The sequence below is a fragment of the Rana temporaria genome, chromosome 8, assembly GCF_905171775.1.
Source record: "Rana temporaria chromosome 8, aRanTem1.1, whole genome shotgun sequence".
Lineage (NCBI taxonomy): Eukaryota > Metazoa > Chordata > Amphibia > Anura > Ranidae > Rana > Rana temporaria.
The window spans coordinates 29517687-29538490 of record NC_053496.1 but is presented as its reverse complement, the minus strand read 5'-3'; the positions used below and the strand labels follow the sequence as shown (position 1 = coordinate 29538490).

General features: G+C 44.1%; 1 protein-coding gene across 1 annotated transcript; it reads left to right on the top strand.

Annotated features, from left to right (window-relative positions):
• The first annotated feature begins 798 nt into the window (after positions 1-798).
• Positions 799-12814, top strand: LOC120910342 (C-X-C chemokine receptor type 6-like). Its single transcript, XM_040322114.1, has 2 exons — positions 799-1080; positions 11757-12814. Exon 2 carries the CDS (start codon positions 11757-11759, stop codon positions 12759-12761), a length of 1005 nt encoding a protein of 334 aa, XP_040178048.1. The 5' UTR covers positions 799-1080; the 3' UTR covers positions 12762-12814.
• Positions 12815-20804: the final 7990 nt, after the last annotated feature.

The following is a 20804-nucleotide window of genomic DNA, read 5'->3' as shown; positions in this document are numbered from 1 at the left end:
CAGCATTTAGACACTTTATAAAATAGAAATTGACTGGGGCCATCTTAAGTGTGGGCATCATGAAGCCAGACTGTATGACTTCCTGGATTTCAGCCTTGCAAATCTCGCACATGCTCAGTGCTGCACAAGCAGTGTCAGATCAGGTTTCAGCACCTGTGCTGTCCAAGTCACATGATTCTTTGAGACTGGGGAATGCACAGACTCCTGCAAAGTTACACCCACTACATTCCCAGGAGTCTGTACGGTGCATTAAGCACCTAGGTGCAGGAAGTGGGACGATTAACTATTCTGCCTAGCAACAACACTTTGAAGGCATCTAAAAAAAAAAAAAATTCGTAAAGGACGAATGACATTTTTTTAAAACTACTGATGTAATGTTATATTTATGGGTGGAACTCCACTTTAAATACCCCGGGGTTGGCCCCATTAGAGCTGGTACTGGACAGGCTGCTCATATAGAAAGCTCGCACTGCGGGTACTTGGCCAGAACAACGGTGCCCCATGCTGGGGGGCTGAGGGGAGGACCAGGGGATTGATACTTTATTTACACTGGAGCGGGTTATGGGGTCTAGGAGCACGCTGTTATTCTTTACCTGTACTATTTTGGAAATTGTTGGTTTAATTTGAGGAGAGTGTAGCATGCTAAATGTTTGGTAAGGTTTTTTCTTTGTGTGCTGTTACATGAGGACGGATTAAGACAAATTTGCCAAAATGTATGTAACCATGTATTTTTACCATATTATTCAATAAACATCCTTTTTCGAGAAAAAAAAAAATATACAGACAACAGAGGTAGAAGCAACTCACTACATACTCTATATGAATTGTTCTTCACAGTCACAATAATTAAGAATTAGATAAAAAATATTGTGCGGAAACGCCTTAGTGATTTTGAAAATCAAAGATAAAATAAAAGAAATGACAATATGATATAGTTTTGTGAATTGCGCCCTAAATATATACTGCAGGGAAAGGAAGCATGACAGGAAACCTCTGTTTAATATATATTGAATTCTGAAGCTACGCTGACACACAACTGAGACCATCTCTGACAGCATATCTCTGACTGATGCATACAAGGTTAGTCATTGCCAATTTGCTCACTTTTAGTTTTGGTAACCAAGAGGTATATGTCTTGATCTCCCAATAAATTATTTGTGTCTTTGTTTGGAAAACTTTGTATAGTTTATAAATTTGTATTATATTTTATTATATTATATTTATTTACATGGGGGCACGGGGGGTAGATTTAAATATTACAGACTTCTTACAAACTATTGCTGTATGGTTATTTTGCTTTGCTGTTCCCCTCAGAGTAAATTGATCAGTATTGGTGACTGTACTGCTGGACATATTGCACATAAATCCACTCAAGAAATAATCTAAAATTATCTATATATGAGGGGGAAATATAAAACAGCAAGAATAATAGTTATTGCTATAGTATTATTAAAAACACAATGGGGTTGATTTACTAAAACTGGAGCGTGCAATATTTGATGCAGCTGTGCATGGTAGCCGATCATCTTCTAACTTCAGCTTATTCAATTAAGCTTTGAAAAAAAAAAATGCAAGCTCATTGGTTTCTATGCAGAGATGCACCAGATTTTGCACTCTTCCATTTTAGTAAATCAACCCTAATATATACATTAAGGAGATATTTCAAATAATACTATAATATTCATGAATAAATCTAGTTACAATTATTTCTTGGATCACTAGGACTAATTATTTTGCAATCTATATTGAATTCCTGGGGCTTTGCTCAATAATTGTTGTCACCTTCATTGTGCTATCTATACAGAAGATTCTTGTATAGAGAATTTGTCCGGGCATTATCCAGGTCCTCTGCCTACGTTTGACATTGAACACATCTCCTTCTAGCCATTTACTATAACGATGCTAGTCCACATCTTTCTCTTTGGGATTCACAAGTACAATAATAATTGGAGGGGAAGTCATACGATCAGAGAAATATCACGCTTAGAGACCAAATGGATATATCCGGTCAAATGCTATGCTCCCCATGGAATGAATATTGAGTGGGACGTTAACTCCATCAATAATAGTTGATTGATGAGGTGATGTTATTGTACCCTAGGTCTGTCTCTTTTAGTTTTATAGCTTTAGGGGCAGATCCACAAAGAGAGTACGCCGGCGTACTTTCAAATTTCCCACGTTGTATCTTTGGTTTGAATCCTCAAACCAAGATACGACGGCATCTGGGTTAGATCCGACAGGCTTACGTCTTCGTACGCCTTCGGATCTTGGATGCAATACTTCGGCGTCCGCTGGGTGGAGTTCCTGTCGTTTTCCGCGTCCAGTATGCAAATTAGCTATTTCCGACGATCCACGAACGTACATGCGGCCGTCGCATTCTTTTACGTCGTCTCTAGTCGGCTTTTTCCAGCGTATAGTTAAAGCTGCTGTTCGGTGGCATGTCCTGCTATGTTAAGTATGGCCGTCGTTCCCGCATTTAATTTGAATTTTTTTTTTTGTTTGCGTAAGTCGTCCGTGAATCGGGATGGACGTAATTTACGTCCACGTAAAAACAATGACGTCCTTGCGACGTCATTTAGCGCAATGCTCGGCGGGAAATATAGGAACGATGCATGCGCAGTTCGTTCGGCGCGGGGACGCGCTTCATTTAAATGAAACATGCCCCCCTATTTGCTGATTTGAATTACGCGCCGTTACGCCGCGAGAGATAGACTACACCGCCGTAACTTACGGCGCAAATTATTTCTGGATTCGAACCTAGGACAAGTAAGTTACGGCGGTGTAGCATATCTCAGATACGCTGCGCCGGGGCAGATCTTTGTGGATCTGCCCCTTAGGTTTTAGAGTGTTTTTTCTCTTTTAGGCCCTGTACACACGATCAGTCCAAACTGATGAAAACGGACTGAAGGTCCGTTTCATCGGTTAACCGTTGAAGCTGACTGATGATCTGATGTGCACACCATCAGTTCAAAAACCGATCGAGTCCAACGCGGTGACGTAAAACACAACGACGTGCAGAGAAAAATAAAGTTCAATGCTTCCAAGCATGCGTCGACTTGATTCTGAGCGTGCCCGGGTTTGTAACCGATGCTTTTGTGCACTAACCATCAGTTTTGACCTATCGGTCAGGCGTCCATCGGTCCAATTTTAAAGCAAGTTTTCTGTTTTTGGACCGAAGGACAACTGTCCGATGGGGCCTACACACGGTCGGTTTGGACTGATGAAACGGGCCTTCAGTCCGTTTTCATTGGATTGGACTGATCGTGTGTACGAGGCTTTAGAGTTGTATATTGTTTATACAGTTAGACTGATGTTGATTTTAATCAAAATTATATTTGTCCAGTCATATTTCTATTAAAACACAAGATGGCACAGTTTCCTGGTGCGGTTGCTGTAACATGTAATTTTTTAGATTTATACTGTCGGGATTTTGACTAAAATTAAGGCCCAGATTCACGTAGGGCGGCGTTACATTGAGCGGGCGTAGCGTATCGTATTTACGCTACGTCGCCGCAACTTAGAGAGGCAAGTGCTGTATTTACAAAGCACTTGTGTCCTAAGTTACGGCGGCGTAGCGTAAATGTGCCGGCGTAAGCGCGCCTAATTCAAATTGTGAAGAGGTGGGTGTTTTTTATGTAAATTGTTCTAGTTAGGAAACGCCAGACGTTTCCTTCATTTGCTTGTTAATATTCATCTTAAATATGAGTGTAACATTTTTTTAAACCTTCTAACTAAACGATTGCTGGGATGTCTGCACTATGAGTGTTTTTTTTTCTCTCTGTTGGGTACTACATGACGCAGAGGAATTGTTTTTGATTACTGCCCTACGGTTGCTGATCTGACAATGAGAGACATCTAGTCTTGCTGTTATCCACCTGAAGGAGTTGGAGCCCCTTATCCCCTATGCTGCTGAGGAGCGGTTTTCTGAAAAATACCTATGCTTGTTTTATTTACCTGAGGGTAAGAGGCAGTGTGCTTGGGTGATGGTGGCGGTGTCCTTACGATTGGATTTTGCAAGCTTCAGCAATATTATCATGGACTTTTAGATGCATTTGTACACAATTCATTTATTGCACTGAAAGTTTATGTGGGACTTTTATATAGTTCCTTTTTAGCACTACACCATTTTTTACGCACATCTTTCTCAGCCTGTGTTTTTGCTGTCTCCTATTACATAGCTTCATCATACTGTAGAGTTTAAAGAGCCTCCCAGAAGTATGTACCCCTCCCCGGGAGCCTGTGCCCCCCCTCCTTAGGAGCCTGCACATCGTATCTTGGGAGCCTGCACATTCTTCCTAAGGAGCCTGCATTCCTCCTCTGAAGCCTGTGTCCTCCTTCCTTTGGATCTTTTGTCCTCCCTCTTCGGGATCCTGCACTCCCCCTCTAAAGTCTGTGTCCTTCCTCCTCAGGAGCCTGCCCTCCTCTGTAGCATGTGTCCTCCCTCCTTAGAAGCCTGCACATCCTGCCTCAAGAGCCTGCACATTCCTCCCAAGGAACCTGCACTCCTCCTCTGGAGCCTGCATCTTCCCTCCTTAGGAGCCTGCATATTCTTCCTCAGGAGCCTGCATTCCTCCTCTGGAGCCTGTATCCCCTTCTAGTGTGTGTGTGCTAGGAGTGAGTGTAGGTAAACCATACTCTGACTCACATTTAAGCTGGTGAGTCTTAATTGGGTCAAGGTTTATTAGAGGTCAGGGGTGGATGACTCATCTCAACAGCTCTCTGAGGCCTCCTCCTGTTCCCATAGTGTTAGAGAATGTTCTAAAAGATAGTGGGTGAAGACTAGACGGGGCTGCTCAGCATATTTAGAGGGCTCTGGCTAATCCCCACTAGTGGATCTGGCAGGGAGCCTTTAAATGTTGATAAACCATGCCAGCAGGGGCAGTGGAAGATGGAGATGCAGTGCTGAGGAGGCTGTCGGTGGCCCTGAGGGGTGGCCCCTAGTCTAAGGGGGGGGGGTGTGTCCTGCTTTGGGCTGGGGCTTGGGTGTTGTTAAGGATCCTGCCAATACACATGGGAGGAGGTCTTCCAGGAGGCACAGGAGCAAGAGAAGACTGGGTGAGTACATTCCTCCTCAAAACACGCATCCTCCTTCCTCATGAGCTTGCTTTCCTCCTTATGAGCCTGTGTCCTTTTTCCCTCCACAGGAGCCTGCACTCCTGCTCATGAGCCTATGCTTCCATTTCAGAGCCCCTTCCTAAGGAGCCTGAAGAGTGATGTGAATGCACAATATGTAAAGCTCTGTATACATTTTCATCACTATACCTGTAATAAACAAATACATTTCCTTCTTTGTCCAACTTATTTTCCAGTTCCAGGTAGACCCGATATCACTGCCTGTGCCCCCACTGGGCCAGTAGCAGTCAATCAGCATGAATATTTACAGCTGCAGAATGAAATGAGGCACACCTGTTATAGCGGAGCAGGTAACTAGATAGGAATAAAAGGGAATTCAAGTAATGACCAGTAGGATGGTCAGGCATCAAATTTTGACACCAGCTCCTGTGATATTAGACAGGATTTATGATACTTTTTGATTTGAATATTGGACATTTATTGCTACATAGTAAGCATGGGAACTTCAGTGTGCTGGGTAATTATTACCACGGAGATATACAGTATATGGAGTAGGGTTGCCATCTTTTTCTTCAAGCCAAACCCGAACATGGAGAATCAATGTGCAAGCGCACATTCGTCATTCCCTATCTGCAAAACTGAAGTCAACCTCTACTTATAGATTTCTTCATTATGTAGCACAGTTTAGATATTACAGGCTTGTGACAAGTTCATTTTAAGGCTTTGTTTTATGTCCTCTTATCAATGGCAGTCATGTTCTTGGCTTGGCTGATGTGAGCTACAGCTGCTGACTACAATATCACTTTTCTTCTCTTGAAAAGTAAAACTCAACCATATTCTTCATATTTTATTTGGACGCACATCATTTTTATTATTCTTTTTTGCTGACCCTCATTGGCCAAAGCTTTACGCATATGTATCATCAGAATGCTTCATATTCAGGGCCGTCTTTACCATAGGACAAACAGGGGCAGCTGCCCAGGGGGCCCAAAGCAAACCCCTTTTAAAAATTGTTTTTTTTTTTCAATTTTTTTTTTTTAGGGGTCCAGAGGTCCCCAGGGGCCCGGAGGCCCACATGGCCCCAGATGGCAACCCCCCTTTTTTTTATTTATTTTTAAATAAAAAAAATATATATTTTTTTAATATATTTTTATTTTTTATTAAAGGGCCAATTTTTTTTTTAGGGGTCCCCAGGGGCCCGGAGGCCCCCAGATGGCAACCCCCCTTTTTTTATTTATTTTTAAATAAAAAATATATATTTATTTTTTATTAAAGGGCCAAGCCAGCCAGGCCCAAAATAAGCTGGAGGGGGGGCCTAAAAAAATGTTTGCCCAGGGCCCAAACCATATTAAAGACGGCCCTGTTCATATTCACAAACGGAAACAAATTTTGATGGCCAATCTGTTGGAAAATATCTAGGAAATAAGATCCATTTATCTTGATCAGTTAAGGGAAATTTATTTTGGCAGTATCCCTCGCTATCAACAATTTATTTCCTCAAGCCTTGATATTTTTGTTCAGTCAGTGGTATAAGGATCATGTATCCAGGCATTGCAAACAATAGCTCTTCCATATTTCCTTTTTTAGAATGAATATTTATTACAGGTATTTATATACTATGTGTCATGGACCTTGGAGTGCTGGAGTGTTTCTACTTGAAATCCTAATTCATGTATTTCAGAAGATGGGACATTACTGACAGTTCATTGCAAGAGATACTGGACACATTACAAGTGGTTTAGTTTGTCCTGACTAGGTCAAAAGGACAATGACCCTTCAATGCTTAGCTCAGGCTATTGAAATGCTAAGTGGAGCCGGCTTGTGAAATATCTTTTTATTGTGTTCTGCAGGTGATTAGCTGTTGTCAGAGATGGGACGTCTCTGGGAGATAATTACCTCCACTAAATGACTTTTAGAATGTGATTGAAGTTCATTGTATGTGTATTGTATAGTGGGGAATTGCAGACGAGACGCCTAGTCACCTCGTCAGGCTAAATGATTAGATAATTGGCTCAGGTTAATTATTCTGATTGCTTCATTGTTCTTTGATTGATGATAAGCTTATAAACTGTATATAACCAGCAGAATGCTGCCATTAAAGTGTGTCCTGTTTGAACTTACATACAGCCTGCCTGGTGTTTTGTTCTTATGGATCCCGAACGGCACATAGCTGTAGTTCGGATCAAGGAGCCTTGGATGACCGAACCATCAGACGTTGCGATCTGCAAGCTGACTCAATAGTAGCAGAGGAGTGTCGGGAGAGCGGAAGCGAGCACGGGTCTCGTTACACTATGTTTCCCTGAAAATAAGACCTACCCCGAAAAAAAGACCTAGCATTATTTTCCAGGTGGGCTGCAATCTAAGCCCTACCCCGAAAATAAGCCCTAGTTTAAAATACTTGTAAAATCCTATAATCCACTCTATTACAGTCAGTGGCGTATCTAGGGTATGGCAGCCATGGCAAGTGCCATGGGCGCCATATGAAGGGGGCACTGATGAGTGGCTGGGCAGCAAGGCACTTACCAGGGTCTGAGGGTCTCTTCTTCCCTCCTCCCGAGCATAGGCAGGATCTCCTTTTCAGCGCCTTTGCTAATGGACAATGGCAGTGCTATGCCTGCTGCGTTCAGCCACAGCCCTCCTCTGTTCCCCTAGGCTCTCCCATTCCATCTCGTCGGATTGGCAGCGCACAAAGAAGGAGGAACATCAGTTTCTCCCTCTCCTCTGTGAAAACTGAGGCCCAAAGTGATGAAGATTTCATCACTTCCAGTATTGGTTCTGCATTTACCTGGCCTTGGAGGGCAGAGGAGGGATCAGGGGTCTAATAAACCCCAGATTTCTCCATAAAGAGGATATTTCACTACTAAAGGTATCACAAGGGATGATAAATATCACTAGTTTTGTTAGTTTTAGTTTTTTTTGTTAAGGTTATCTGAAAGATGGGTTTCAAATGTTTCGACAGGGGCGCATTTTCAGTGCTTGCCATAGGCACTATTTTCACTAGATACGCCTCTGATTACAGTATTATATAATGTACAATGTGTGTGTTTCTGTAATATAAATGCGGGGAAGAGAGCTCCGGCAGGTCACAGAAGCGCAGAGTGGCGCTATAACGAATATTTACATATATTACATATATATTACAGAAACACACACATTGTATATTATATACTACTGTAATAGAGTGGATTATAGGTTTTTACAAGCATTTTAATTGAGTTCACACTGGGGATTCCTGACAGGCAGGGAGAGAAGACAGCACATTACATGGTAAGACCTACCCCGAAAATAAGCCCTACTGTGTCTTTTGTTGCCAAAATTAATATAAGACCCGGGCTTATATTTCGGGGGAAACACGGTAGTGCTAACACATTTTAGCAGTGCTTTACTTTCATATTACCCCCCCTGAACTCTGCACTCTGTATGTAATGCAATCCTGGTATTTAATGCCCCTTTAAGACCCTTCTACTGTTTGTGAAATCTGAATGGGGTCGTGGTTGAGTTCCTGCACCTATTTTCTGAGAAAAAAAGCTCTGATTGTGTCAAAGCAGGATACATTTTTTTTCTTATATTTTATCTCTAAAAGACACATTTGACAGACCCTCTGGTGGTTTGGCTGATAGCATCACCAAAGTAAAGGTGCTAGAGGGTTTGTAAGTAATACGGGAAGTGCTAACCACAAATATCAGATAAGTTAAACTTTGTTTTGGTTGACAGTTTTGAGATGATATGATAACCGGGGACCTCTATTATCTGATGCTTTTTGCAGGAAATTGTGGGAATTATTTTTAAACCAATATGAGGCAATATTTTTCCATTTCTGCCCTACATATCTAACCATATTTACCATTTTTATCCATTTATCTAGCTCTATTTACCATTGCTATCATTCATTTCTAAGCCTAAACCAATTTACCATTTCTATCTGTCTATGTAAGATATCAGCTGCTGAATTTGTTTTCAACAAAAGCTTATTAACATTCATTGATCCGCACTCCGGTTGTTGCTCTTTAAAAAATCTGTGTTGACAAGCCACAGTGAAGAAACGCAGATGAAAACAGTTGACGCGTTTCAGCCTATAAGGGTTATGACTAAAGCCTTATGTGGCAGATCCACAAAGGAAGTACGCCGGCGTATCTACTGATACGCCGGCGTACTTTCAAATTTCCCGCGTCGTATCTTTGTTTTGAATCCTCAAAACAAGATACGACGGCATCTGGGTTAGATCCGACAGGCGTACGTCTTCGTACGCCTGTGGATCTAAGATGCAATACTTCGGCGTCCGCTGGGTGGCGTTCACAGTTGACGTGTTTCAGCCTATAAGGGTTATGACTAAAGCCTTATGGGGCAAATCCACAAAGGAAGTACACCGGCGTATCTACTGTTCCCCCGGCGTACTTTCAAATTTCCCGCGTCGTATCTTTGTTTTGAATCCTCAAAACATGATACGACGGCATCTGGGTTAGATCCGACAGGCGTACGTCTTCGTACGCCTTCGGATCTAAGATGCAATACTTCGGCGTCCGCTGGGTGGCGTTCACGTCGTAATCCGCGTTGAGTATGAAAAATAAGCTATTTCCGACGATCCACGAACGTACGAGCGGCCATCGCATTCTTTTACGTCGTTTCCGTTCGGCTTTTTCCGGCGTATAGTTAAAGCTGCTATTTGGTGGCGTACTCAATGTTAAGTATGGCCGTCTTTCCCGCGTATAATTTAAAAAAAAATTTGTTTGCGTTAGGCCCCTTTCAGACGTCCGCTCCGCCTGTCCGTTTTTACAAGTCCGTTAACGGACTTGTAATACATCCCTATGGGATCGCGTCTGTTAGCGGATGGAGCATCCGCTGGCGTCCGCGTCCGTCGGGATCCGGTTTTCGGACGGAAGAAAACCCTATTTTTCGTCCGTCCGGCGGAACGGAACTGATGCAGACGGACAGACGGTCCGTCTGCATCCGGTTCCCCATAGGGCAGAGCGGAGCTGAGACAGGGCGGTCCCTGCACTGTGTGTGGGGACCGCCCTATCCGCCGACAGCTCAGCGGGGATCCCCGCTGAGCCGACGGAGACACACGGAGCGGACCCAGAAACGGTCCGCTCCGTGTGAAAGAGCCCTAAGTCGTTCGTGAATGGGACTGGACGTAATTTATGTCCACGTCAAAACCAATGACGTCCTTGCGACGTCATTTAGCACAATGCACAACGGGAAATTTAGGGACGGCGCATGCGCAGTTCGTTCGGCACGGGGACGCGCTTCATTTAAATGAAACACGCCCCCCTACACGCCAATTTGAATTAGGCGCCGTTACGCCGCGAGAGATACACTACGCCGCCGTAACTTACGGCGCAAATTCTTTCAGGATTCAAACCAAAAAAAGTAAGTTACGGCGGCGTAGCGTATCTCAGATACGCTGCGCCGGGGCAGATCTTTGTGGATCTGCCCCCTTATAGGTTTAAACGCATCAACTGTTTTCATCTGCGTTTGTTTACTTTGGCTTGTCAATAAAAACAGCGATTTTTTTTAACCACTTGCCGACCTCCTCATGTACATTTACGTCAGCAGAATGGCACGGACAGGCACAATCACGTACCTGTACGTGCCCTGCTTGACGTGGGTGGGGGGTCCGATCGGGACCCCCCCGGTACATGCGGAGGTCGGGTCCCCTCGGGGAGCGATCCGGGACGACGGCGCGGCTATTTGTTTATAGCCGCTCCGTCACGATCGCTCCCCGGAGCTGAAGAACGGGGAGAGCCGTGTGTAAACACGGCTTCCCCGTGCTTCACTGTGGCGGCGCATCGATCGAGTGATCCATTTTATTAGGGAGACTCGATCGATGATGTCAGTCCTACAGCCACACCCCCCTACACTAGTAAACACATACACAGTGAACACTAAATGTTACAGCGCCCCCTGTGTTTAACTCCCAAACTGCAACTGTCATTTTCACAATAAACAATGCAATTCAAATGCATTTTTTGCTGTGAAAATGACAATGGTCCCAAAAATGTGTCAAAATTGTCCGAAGTGTCCGCCATAATGTCGCAGTCACGAAAAAAATCGCTGATTGCCGCCATTAGTAGTAAAAAAAATAAAATAAATAAAAATGCAAAAAAACTATCCCCTATTTTGTAAACGCTATAAATTTTGCGCAAACCAACCGATAAACGATTATTGCGATTTTTTTTACCAAAAATAGGTAGAAGAATACGTATCGGCCTAAACTGAGGAAAAAAAAAAGTTTTATATATGTTTTTGGGGGATATTTATTACAGCAAAAAGTAAAAAATATTGCATTTTTTTCAAAATTGTCGCTCTATTTTTGTTTATAGCGCAAAAAATAAAAACCGCAGAGGTGATCAAATACCACCAAAAGAAAGCTCTATTTGTGGGGAAAAAAGGACGCCAATTTTGTTTGGGAGCCACGTCACACGACCGCGCAATTGTCTGTTAAAGCGACGCAGTCCCGAACTGTAAAAACCCCTTGGGTCTTTAGCCAGCATATTGGTCCGGGGCTTAAGTGGTTAAAGAGCAACAACCGGTTTGCCGATCATTTTTCCTACATGACTAAATAAAATAGCAACATTTTTCTAACAGTTGTACTTTAAAGATTTTCGTAAATAGCAAGAGTTGCTCTCCTATCTATCAAATTTCTGTCTGTAGCTCTAACACTTGTATTTTCTGTTAATTTTTAGATGGCGTCCCAAAACTTCAATACATCGATAACAACTGATGACAACGTCCATGATCATCCCTACAAGCACCCTATCTATGATGTCTACCTCCCGATCATGTACATTATCATCTGTGTGTCTGGCCTGCTGGGCAACGTGCTGGTCATTGTCGTGTTTGTCTTCTATGAAAAGAAAAAGACGCTAACGGAGGCATTTTTCCTTAATCTGGCTGTGGCCGATATTTTGTTTCTTTGTTCACTTCCATTTCTCTCCTATCAGCTGTACGACAAATGGATCTTCGGAGACATCATGTGTAAAGTGATTTTTGGGATGTACAGGGTGAACCTCTTCACATCAATGCTCACCCTCACCGCTATTACCTTCGACCGCTTTGTCTCTATTGTTAAAGGGGTGAAAGCGCAGAAATACCAACAACACAAACACAAGTGGGGCGCCGCGATATGTGCCTCCATCTGGGCGACCGCTTTGCTCCTAGTTGTGCCGCAGTTTATATTTTTAATCTCAAAGGAAGATAATGACTGCCAGGAAGACTATGGTGACATGAAGAAGCTGAGGATAACCGTCTATTCATTCCAGCTGGTTGTCGGCTTTTTCCTGCCATCATCGACCATGGTGATCTGTTACAGTTTTATTCTGAACACTTTGATTCGTTCTAAGAGTTTACAGAAGAAAAAATCCATCCGAATCATCCTGGCGCTGGTGGTGGTTTTCATTATCACCCAGCTGCCCTTTAATGTGACTCTTCTGATCTTTATAATAAAGGACAACGAAGCTGAGTTATTTGAAGTCCTGGCAGTACTGGAAAGTGTGGCATATCTTCACGCCTGCTTGAACCCAATCTTATATTTCTTTGTTGGCAGCAAATTTAGAAACAGCTTCTGGAAGATGCTGAGAGGTTTCGGATTGGGAAAAGGATGGGAAGAGCCAAGCCATGGAACCGAGGGAAGTTCCAAAGTTGTTTCTGGTTCTACTCATGTGGAGGCTTTCAGCCTTGTGCAGACTTAGGCCCCGTACACACGACCGAGTTTCTTGGCAGAATTCAGCCAGAAACTCGGTCGGAGCTGGATTCTGCCGAGAAATTCGGTCGTGTGTACGAAAAGAGAACATGTTCTCTATTTCCTCGTTGTTTAATGAGGAAAGTCGGCCCGTCGAGCTCCTCGGCGGCTTCCACACTGAACTCGACGAGGAACTCGATGTGTTTGGCACGTCGAGTTCCTCGGACGTGTGTACGGGGCCTCAAAGGATAGAATGTGGGACTTGATCCTGAGCCTTCAAGCTTCTTCTGTTATCACCGTTATAATGTAAAGTAATGCGCAGACTATTATTAGAGTAATAATAAAAGTGATAATCATTATAATTCTTCTTTATTTCTTGTTTTTGCTATGCAGGGTGATGGGACGGAGTTATTTTACTAATATATTTCAGATTTAATGTGTATGATGTGCTGTCATGTTATGTTTTTTTTAAGAAATTAAATAAAAAGATTTATAAAAAAGTAATGCGCAGACTATAAATCCTGTATAATAACAATATTTACCGCCATTCATGCTGCATGAATCTGCCCTACCCCCTACTCACCGCCATTGCTGAAACACAGATATTCCCACTCCTCATTACCACCATCATATCCTCCTCACCCCCTCATTACTTCCATGACCACCATCACCATCATATCCTCCTCACCCCCTCATTACTTCCATGGCTGCTATATGGATCCACCCCCTCCTGATCACCAGATCTGCACCACTCCCTCATTACCACCATCACCACCATCACCATCACCATCATATCCTCCTCACCCCCTCATTACTTCCATGGCTGTTATATGGTTCCACACCCTCCTGATCACCAAATCTGCACCACTCCTTTATTACCACCATCACCATTATATCCTCCTCACCCCCTCATTACTTCCATGGCTGCTATATGGATCCATCCCCTCCTGATCACCAGATCTGCACCACTCCCTCATTACCACCATCACCACCATCACCATCATATCCTCCTCACCCCTCATTACTTCCATGGCTGTTATATGGTTCCACACCCTCCTGATCACCAAATCTGCACCACTCCTTTATTACCACCATCACCATCATATCCTCCTCACCCCCTCATTACTTCCATGGCTGATATATGGATCCACCCCCTCCTGATCACCAGATCTGCACCTCTCCCTCATTACCACCATCACCATCATATCCTCCTCACCCCCTCATTACTTCCATGGCTGCTATATGGATCCACCCCCTCCTGATCACCAGATCTGCACCACTCCCTCATTACCACCATCTCCACCATCACCATCGTATCCTCCTCACCCCCTCATTACTTCCGTGGCTGCTATATGGATCCACCCCCTCCTGATCACCAGATCTGCACCACTCCCTCATTACCACCATCACCACCATATCCTCCTCACCCCCTCATTACTTCCATGGCTGCTATATGGATCCACCCCCTCCTGATCACCAGGTCTACACCACTCCCTCATTACCACCATCACCACCATCACCATCATATCCTCCTCACCCCCTCATTACTTCCGTGGCTGCTATATGGATCCACCCCCTTCTGGTCACCAGGTCTACACCACTCCCTCATTACCACCATCACCACCATCACCATCATATCCTCCTCACCCCCTCATTACTTCCATGGCTGCTATATGGATCCACCCCCTTCTGGTCACCAGATCTGCACCACTCCCTCATTACCACCATCATATCCTCCTCACCCCCTCATTACTTCCATGGCTGATATATGGATCCACCCCCTCCTGATCACCAGATCTGCACCACTCCCTCATTACCACCATCTCCACCATCACCATCGTATCCTCCTCACCCCCTCATTACTTCCGTGGCTGCTATATGGATCCACCCACTCCTGATCACCAGATCTGCACCACTCCCTCATAACCACCATCAAGGCCACACAGATCCTTCCCATTATTGCATTCATGTTAGAGATGGCAGCACTCCTTTTCTCCCTCAACCGCGCTCCCAAAATAAGGCTTCAATCACTCTCAATTTCCACTGATTAAAAGACTAGGGGGGTTATTTACAAAAGACAAATCCACTTTGCACTACAAGTGCAAAGTGTACTTGAAATTGCACTGAAAGTGCACTTGGAAGTGCAGTCGCTGTAAATCTGAAAATAAAAAACAGCATTTTAGCTTGCACATGATTGGATGATAAAATCAGCAGAGCCTCCCCTCATTTCAGATCTACCCCTCAGATCTACAGCAACTGCACTTCCAAGTGCACTTTGCACTTGTAGTGCAAAGTGGATTTGCCTTTCGTAAATAACTCCCACGTTCAAACCTAGTCCTCTTACCTTATTCCTTTCGGTAGTTAGTGACTAAACACATTCCCTGTACAACCGGACATTGTACATAACAACTTTCGCTCTGTAAGTCACAAGAATCAGTTCCACCATGATTTACCAATATTCCCTACAGTCCCGGGGCCAGATTCAGATAGGAGATACGACGGCGGATCTCCTGATACGCCGTCGTATCTCCTGATACGCCGTCGTAACTCTAAGGCCGGCCGGTCGTATCTATGCGACTGACTCAGAGAATCAGTTACGCATAGATATCCCTAAGATCCGACAGGTGTAACTGTGTTACACCGTCGGATCTTAGGCTGCAATTCCAGGCCGGCCGCTAGGTGGCGCTTCCGTATCTTTTACGCGTCAAAAATATGCAAATGAGGAGTTACGCCGATTCAGAAACGAACGACCACCCGGCGTTTTTTTTTTACGTCGTTTGCGTTCGTCTTTTTTCGGCGTATAGTTACCCCTGCTATATGAGGGGTATGTGCGGCGTATCCTATGTTATCCCGCGCCGAGTTTTGAAATATTTACGTCGTTTGCGTAAGTCGTTCGCGAATAAGGCCGGACATAATTTACCTTAACATCAAAACCAATGACGTCCTTGCGACGTCATTTGGAGCAATGCACGCTGGGAAATTTTGCGGACTGCGCATGCGCAGTTCGTTCGGCGCGGGGACGTGCCTGATTTAAATATTATACGCCCCCTACCCGCCGAATTTGAATTCGGCCGGGGGATTTACGCTACGCCGCCGCAACTTTACAGGCAAGTGCTTTCTGAATAAAGCACTTGCCTCAAAAACTAGCGGCGGCGCAACGTGAATCAGATAGGTTACACGGATCTAAAGATCCGCTAACCTATCTGAATCCGGCCCCCGGTGTCTTGCCGAAAAAGGTCCCCCGGCGGATTATGCCCCCCCTGTACTGCGCAGTCGCGGCGCTTGCCTCTGAAAATTGCCGAACATGTAGCTCTAGACGGCGCCTGTGCACACTTCTGACATCCAGGCTCATTCCTTACCATCCCTGTAGACATGGAGGATGGTAAGGGGGGGGGGGCATAATCCGCCAGGGGGACACTCATACCTTCCTCCCCAATGAGGAATAGGCAAAGTTTGATAACAGGCTCCCTACACTGGCACCTTTTTCATTTTCTTTTATTCATTTTTATTCATGTGTATATCACTCTGCACTAATATATGTGTTTTTTACTTGGATTGTCGGGTGCTGGTCTTTAGGCTTACCCTGTAGTCTAGGGGGAGGGTGTGTGACCCTTAGATTCCTTTCTCCCCTGCCTTGGGGGGGGGGTCTCTCTTCAGTACAGCCCCTCACCTAGTATCCCTCGTGGTCAACTTCGCCTGATAATGACGAAGGGGGTTTCGCTGGGCCTTTTGGGAAGTGAAAGTATATCAAGAACCGCCATGGGAGGAGATAAAGTATTGAGAACTGTGATAGGGGAAGCTCATGCATTATAATGGATAGGCAGAGGGCAGGTGAGCTTGAAGGGAGCCCACACCTCCTTAACCACTTAAGGACCCCCTACCGACGATATACGTCGGCAGAATGGCACGGCTGGGCACAAGCACGTACCTGTACGTGTCTCTTCAAGGCCCAGCCGTGGGGTCGCAAGCACGCCGCCGGCGTCGCACTCTCGACACGGTCCGAAGCTCCGTGACCGCACCCACAGGACCCGATCGCCGCTGGCGTCCCGCGATCGGTCACCGGAGCTGGAGAACGGGGAGAGGTGTGTGTAAACACACCTTCCCCGTTCTTCATTGTGGCACTGTCAGTGATCGTCTGTTCCCTGATATAGGGAGAGACGATCACTGACGTCACATGTTCAGCCCCGCCCCCCTACAGTTAGAAACACATATGAGGTCACACTTAACCCCTACAGCGCCCCCTAGTGGTTAACTCCTAAACTGCAATTGTCATTTTTACAGTAATCAGTGCATTTTTATAGCACTTTTTGCTGTGAAAATGACAATGGTCCCAAAAATGTGTCAAAATTGTCCGATGCGTCCGCCATAATGTCGCAGTCACAAAAAAACACGCTGATCGCCGCCATTGGTAGTAAACCTTTTTTTTATAAATAATAATGCAATAAAACTATCCCCTATTTTGTAAACGCTATAAATTTTGCGCAAACCAATTGATAAACGCTTATTGCGATTTTTTTTTTTACCAAAAATAGGTAGAAGAATACGTATCGACCTAAACTGAGGGAAAAAAAATGTTTTATATATTTTTGGGGGATATTTATTATAGCAAAAAGTAAAAAAATATTGAATTTTTTTCAAAATTGGCGCTCTATTTTTGTTTATAGCGCAAAAAATAAAAACCGTAGAGGTGATCAAATACCACCAAAAGAAAGCTCTATTTGTGGGAAAAAAAGGACACCAATTTTATTTGGGAGCCACATTGCACGACCGCGCAATTGTCAGTTAAAGTGATGCAGTGCCGAATCGCAAATAGGGGCAATGTCCTTAACCTGCATAATGGTCCGGGTCTTATTTGGTTAAAGGCACAGGGGTGCATTAGACACCCAGCATATAGCACAATGACAGCAAAGGTGTCCAGGGCGTACCCTCACCAGTATTCCAACAGTACAAACAAATAGCCACTGCCGCACCTATAATGAGAATTCCCAGCTCAACTTACTGACCACCCTGCAACCAACCGAATGATCCTGTCTAAGGCCCCGTACACACGGCCGAGGAACTCGACGTGCCAAACACATCGAGTTCCTCGGCCAGTTCAGTCCTGGAGCCGCCGAGGACCTCGGCGGGCCGAGTTCTCCCATAGAACAACGAGGAAATAGAGAACATGTTCTCTATTTCCTCGCCGAGGTCCTCGTCGGCTTCCTCGGCCGAAAGTGTACACACGGCCGGGTTTCTCGGCAGAATTCAGCCAGAAACTCGGTCGGAAGCTGAATTCTGCCGAGGAAACTGGTCGTGTGTACGGGGCCTAACAGTTTGCGCTAAAAACAGGGGCCCAGATTCAGAGAGCAATTGCGTCTGCGTAACCATAGTTACGCAGCGCAATTGCTTACTTGCGCAGGCGTAACGACTTCTCCTGATTCAGAGAGCTTGTTACGCCGACTGCAGCCTAAGATATGCGTGGCATAAGGCTCTTATGCCCTCATATCGTAGGCTGCATTCTTGCGATGGCCGCTAGGTGGCGTTCCGGTAGTGGTCAGCGTATAGTATGCAAACTGCATACTAACGCCGATTCACTACCCTACGCGAGCCCTGCGTACGCAGTTTACGTCGTTTGCGTACGTCGATTTTTTGCGTAAGGCTGCCCCTTCTATAGCAGGGGCAGCCAATGCTAAAGTATACCCGTCGTTCCCGCGTCGCAAAATTTGAAATTTACGTTGTTTGCGTAAGTGAATCGTGAATGGCGCTGGACGCCATTCATGTTCACTTTGAAGCAAATGACGTCCTTGCGACGTCATTTACCGCAATGCATGTCGGGAAAGTTTCCCGACGGAGCATGCGCACTACGCTCGGCGCGGGAACGCGCCTAATTTAAATGATTCCCGCCCCCTACGGGATCATTTAAATTGCGCGCGCTTACGCCAGGCATTTTGCCGGAGCGCCCATGCAATTTACGGAGCTACTGCACCGTGAATCGCGGGTAGCGCAGAAAATTTGCGGGGGCGCAGGGCAAAAACGGTGCCCTGCGCCTACGTAAAAAAAGGGCAAATGTACCTGAATCTACCCCAGGGGTTTACTTTGCACACATTTGCAAATACATGTTTAAGCTTCAGAGGCAGAGGCTCCTTGCTTTAAAGGCCAGTTATAGGAGGAGGCAGTGGCCATTTCCTTGTACTGTGATAGGAGGCGATAACAAGATAATGAGCATCGTAATGGGAGGAGATAATGAACACAGTGATGGGAGGAGATAAGATGATGAGCACCATTATGGGAGGAGGTAAGATAATGAGAACCGTGATAGGAGGAGATAAGATAATGGGAACTCTGATAGGAGGGGATAAGATAATGGGAACTCTGATAGGAGGGGATAAGATAATGGGAACTCTGATAGGAGGGGATAAGATAATGGGAACTCTGATAGGAGGGGATAAGATAATGGGAACTCTGATAGGAGGGGATAAGATAATGGGAACTCTGATAGGAGGGGATAAGATAATGAAAACTGTGATAGGAGGGGATAAGATAATGAGAACCATGATAGGAGGAGATAAGATAATGGGAACTCTGATAGGAGGGGATAAGATAATGGGAACTCTGATAGGAGGGGATAAGATAATGGGAACTCTGATAGGAGGGGATAAGATCATGAAAACTGTGATAGGAGGGGATAAGATAATGAGAACCATGATAGGAGGAGATAAGATAATGAGAACCGTTATAGGAGGAGATAAGATAATGGGAACTCTGATAGGAGGGGATAAGATAATGAAAACTGTGATAGGAGGAGATAAGATAATGAGAACCGTGATAGTAGGAGATAAGATAATAGGAACTCTGATAGGAGGGGATAAGATAATGAGAACTCTGATAGGAGGGGATAAGATAATGAGAACTCTGATAGGAGGGGATAAGATGGTAGAAAGAGACAAGATAATGAAACCATGAAAGAAGGTGATATAATAATGCAAACAGAGGCGGGAGATGATGAAGGAGATATGATAATGAGCACCATGGTGAGAGAAGATATGATAATGAAACCGTGATAAGAGGAGGTAAAATAATGAAGGAGACAAGATAATTAGCACTGAGAAAAGAAGAGGTAAAATAGGAAAACAGTGATGGAAGGTAAAACTATATTAAGAATTGTTATGGGAGGAGATAAGATACTGAGAAGCATAATGGGAGGAGATAGGATCATGAGAACCATAATGGGAGGAGATATAATAATGATAACCATAATAGGAGGAGATATAATAATGAGAACCATAATGGAAGGAGATATAATAATGAGAATTATAATGGGAGAAGATATAATAATGATAACCATAATAGGAGGAGATATAATAATGAGAACCATAATGGGAGGAGATATAATAATGAGAACCATAATGGGAGGAGATAGGATCATGAGAACCATAATGGGAGGAGATATAATAATGAGAATTATAATGGGAGGAGATATAATAATGATAACCATAATAGGAGGAGATATAATAATGAGAACCATAATGGGAGGAGATATAATAATGAGAATTATAATGGGAGGAGATATAATACTGAGAACCATAATGGGAGGAGATATAATAATGAGAACCATAATGGGAGGAGATATAATAATGAGAACCATAATGGGAGGAGATATAATAATGAGAACCATAATAGGAGGAGATATAATAATGAGAACCATAATGGGAGGAGATATAATAATGAGAACCATAATAGGAGGAGATATAATAATGAGAACCATAATGGGAGGAGATATAATAATGAGAACCATAATAGGAGGAGATATAATAATGAGAACCATAATGGGAGGAGATATAATAATGAGAACCATAATAGGAGGAGATATAATAATGAGAACCATAATGGAAGGAGATATAATAATGAGAACCATAATGGGAGGAGATATAATAATGAGAATTATAATAGGAGGAGATATAATAATGAGAACCATAATAGGAGGAGATATAATAATGAGAACCATAATGGAAGGAGATATAATAATGAGAACCATAATGGGAGGAGATATAATAATGAGAATTATAATGGGGGG

Excerpts from the sequence above, each read along its gene's own strand:
- LOC120910342 (XM_040322114.1), top strand. The coding sequence starts at position 11,757 with ATGGCGTCCCAAAACTTCAATACATCGATAACAACTGATGACAACGTC.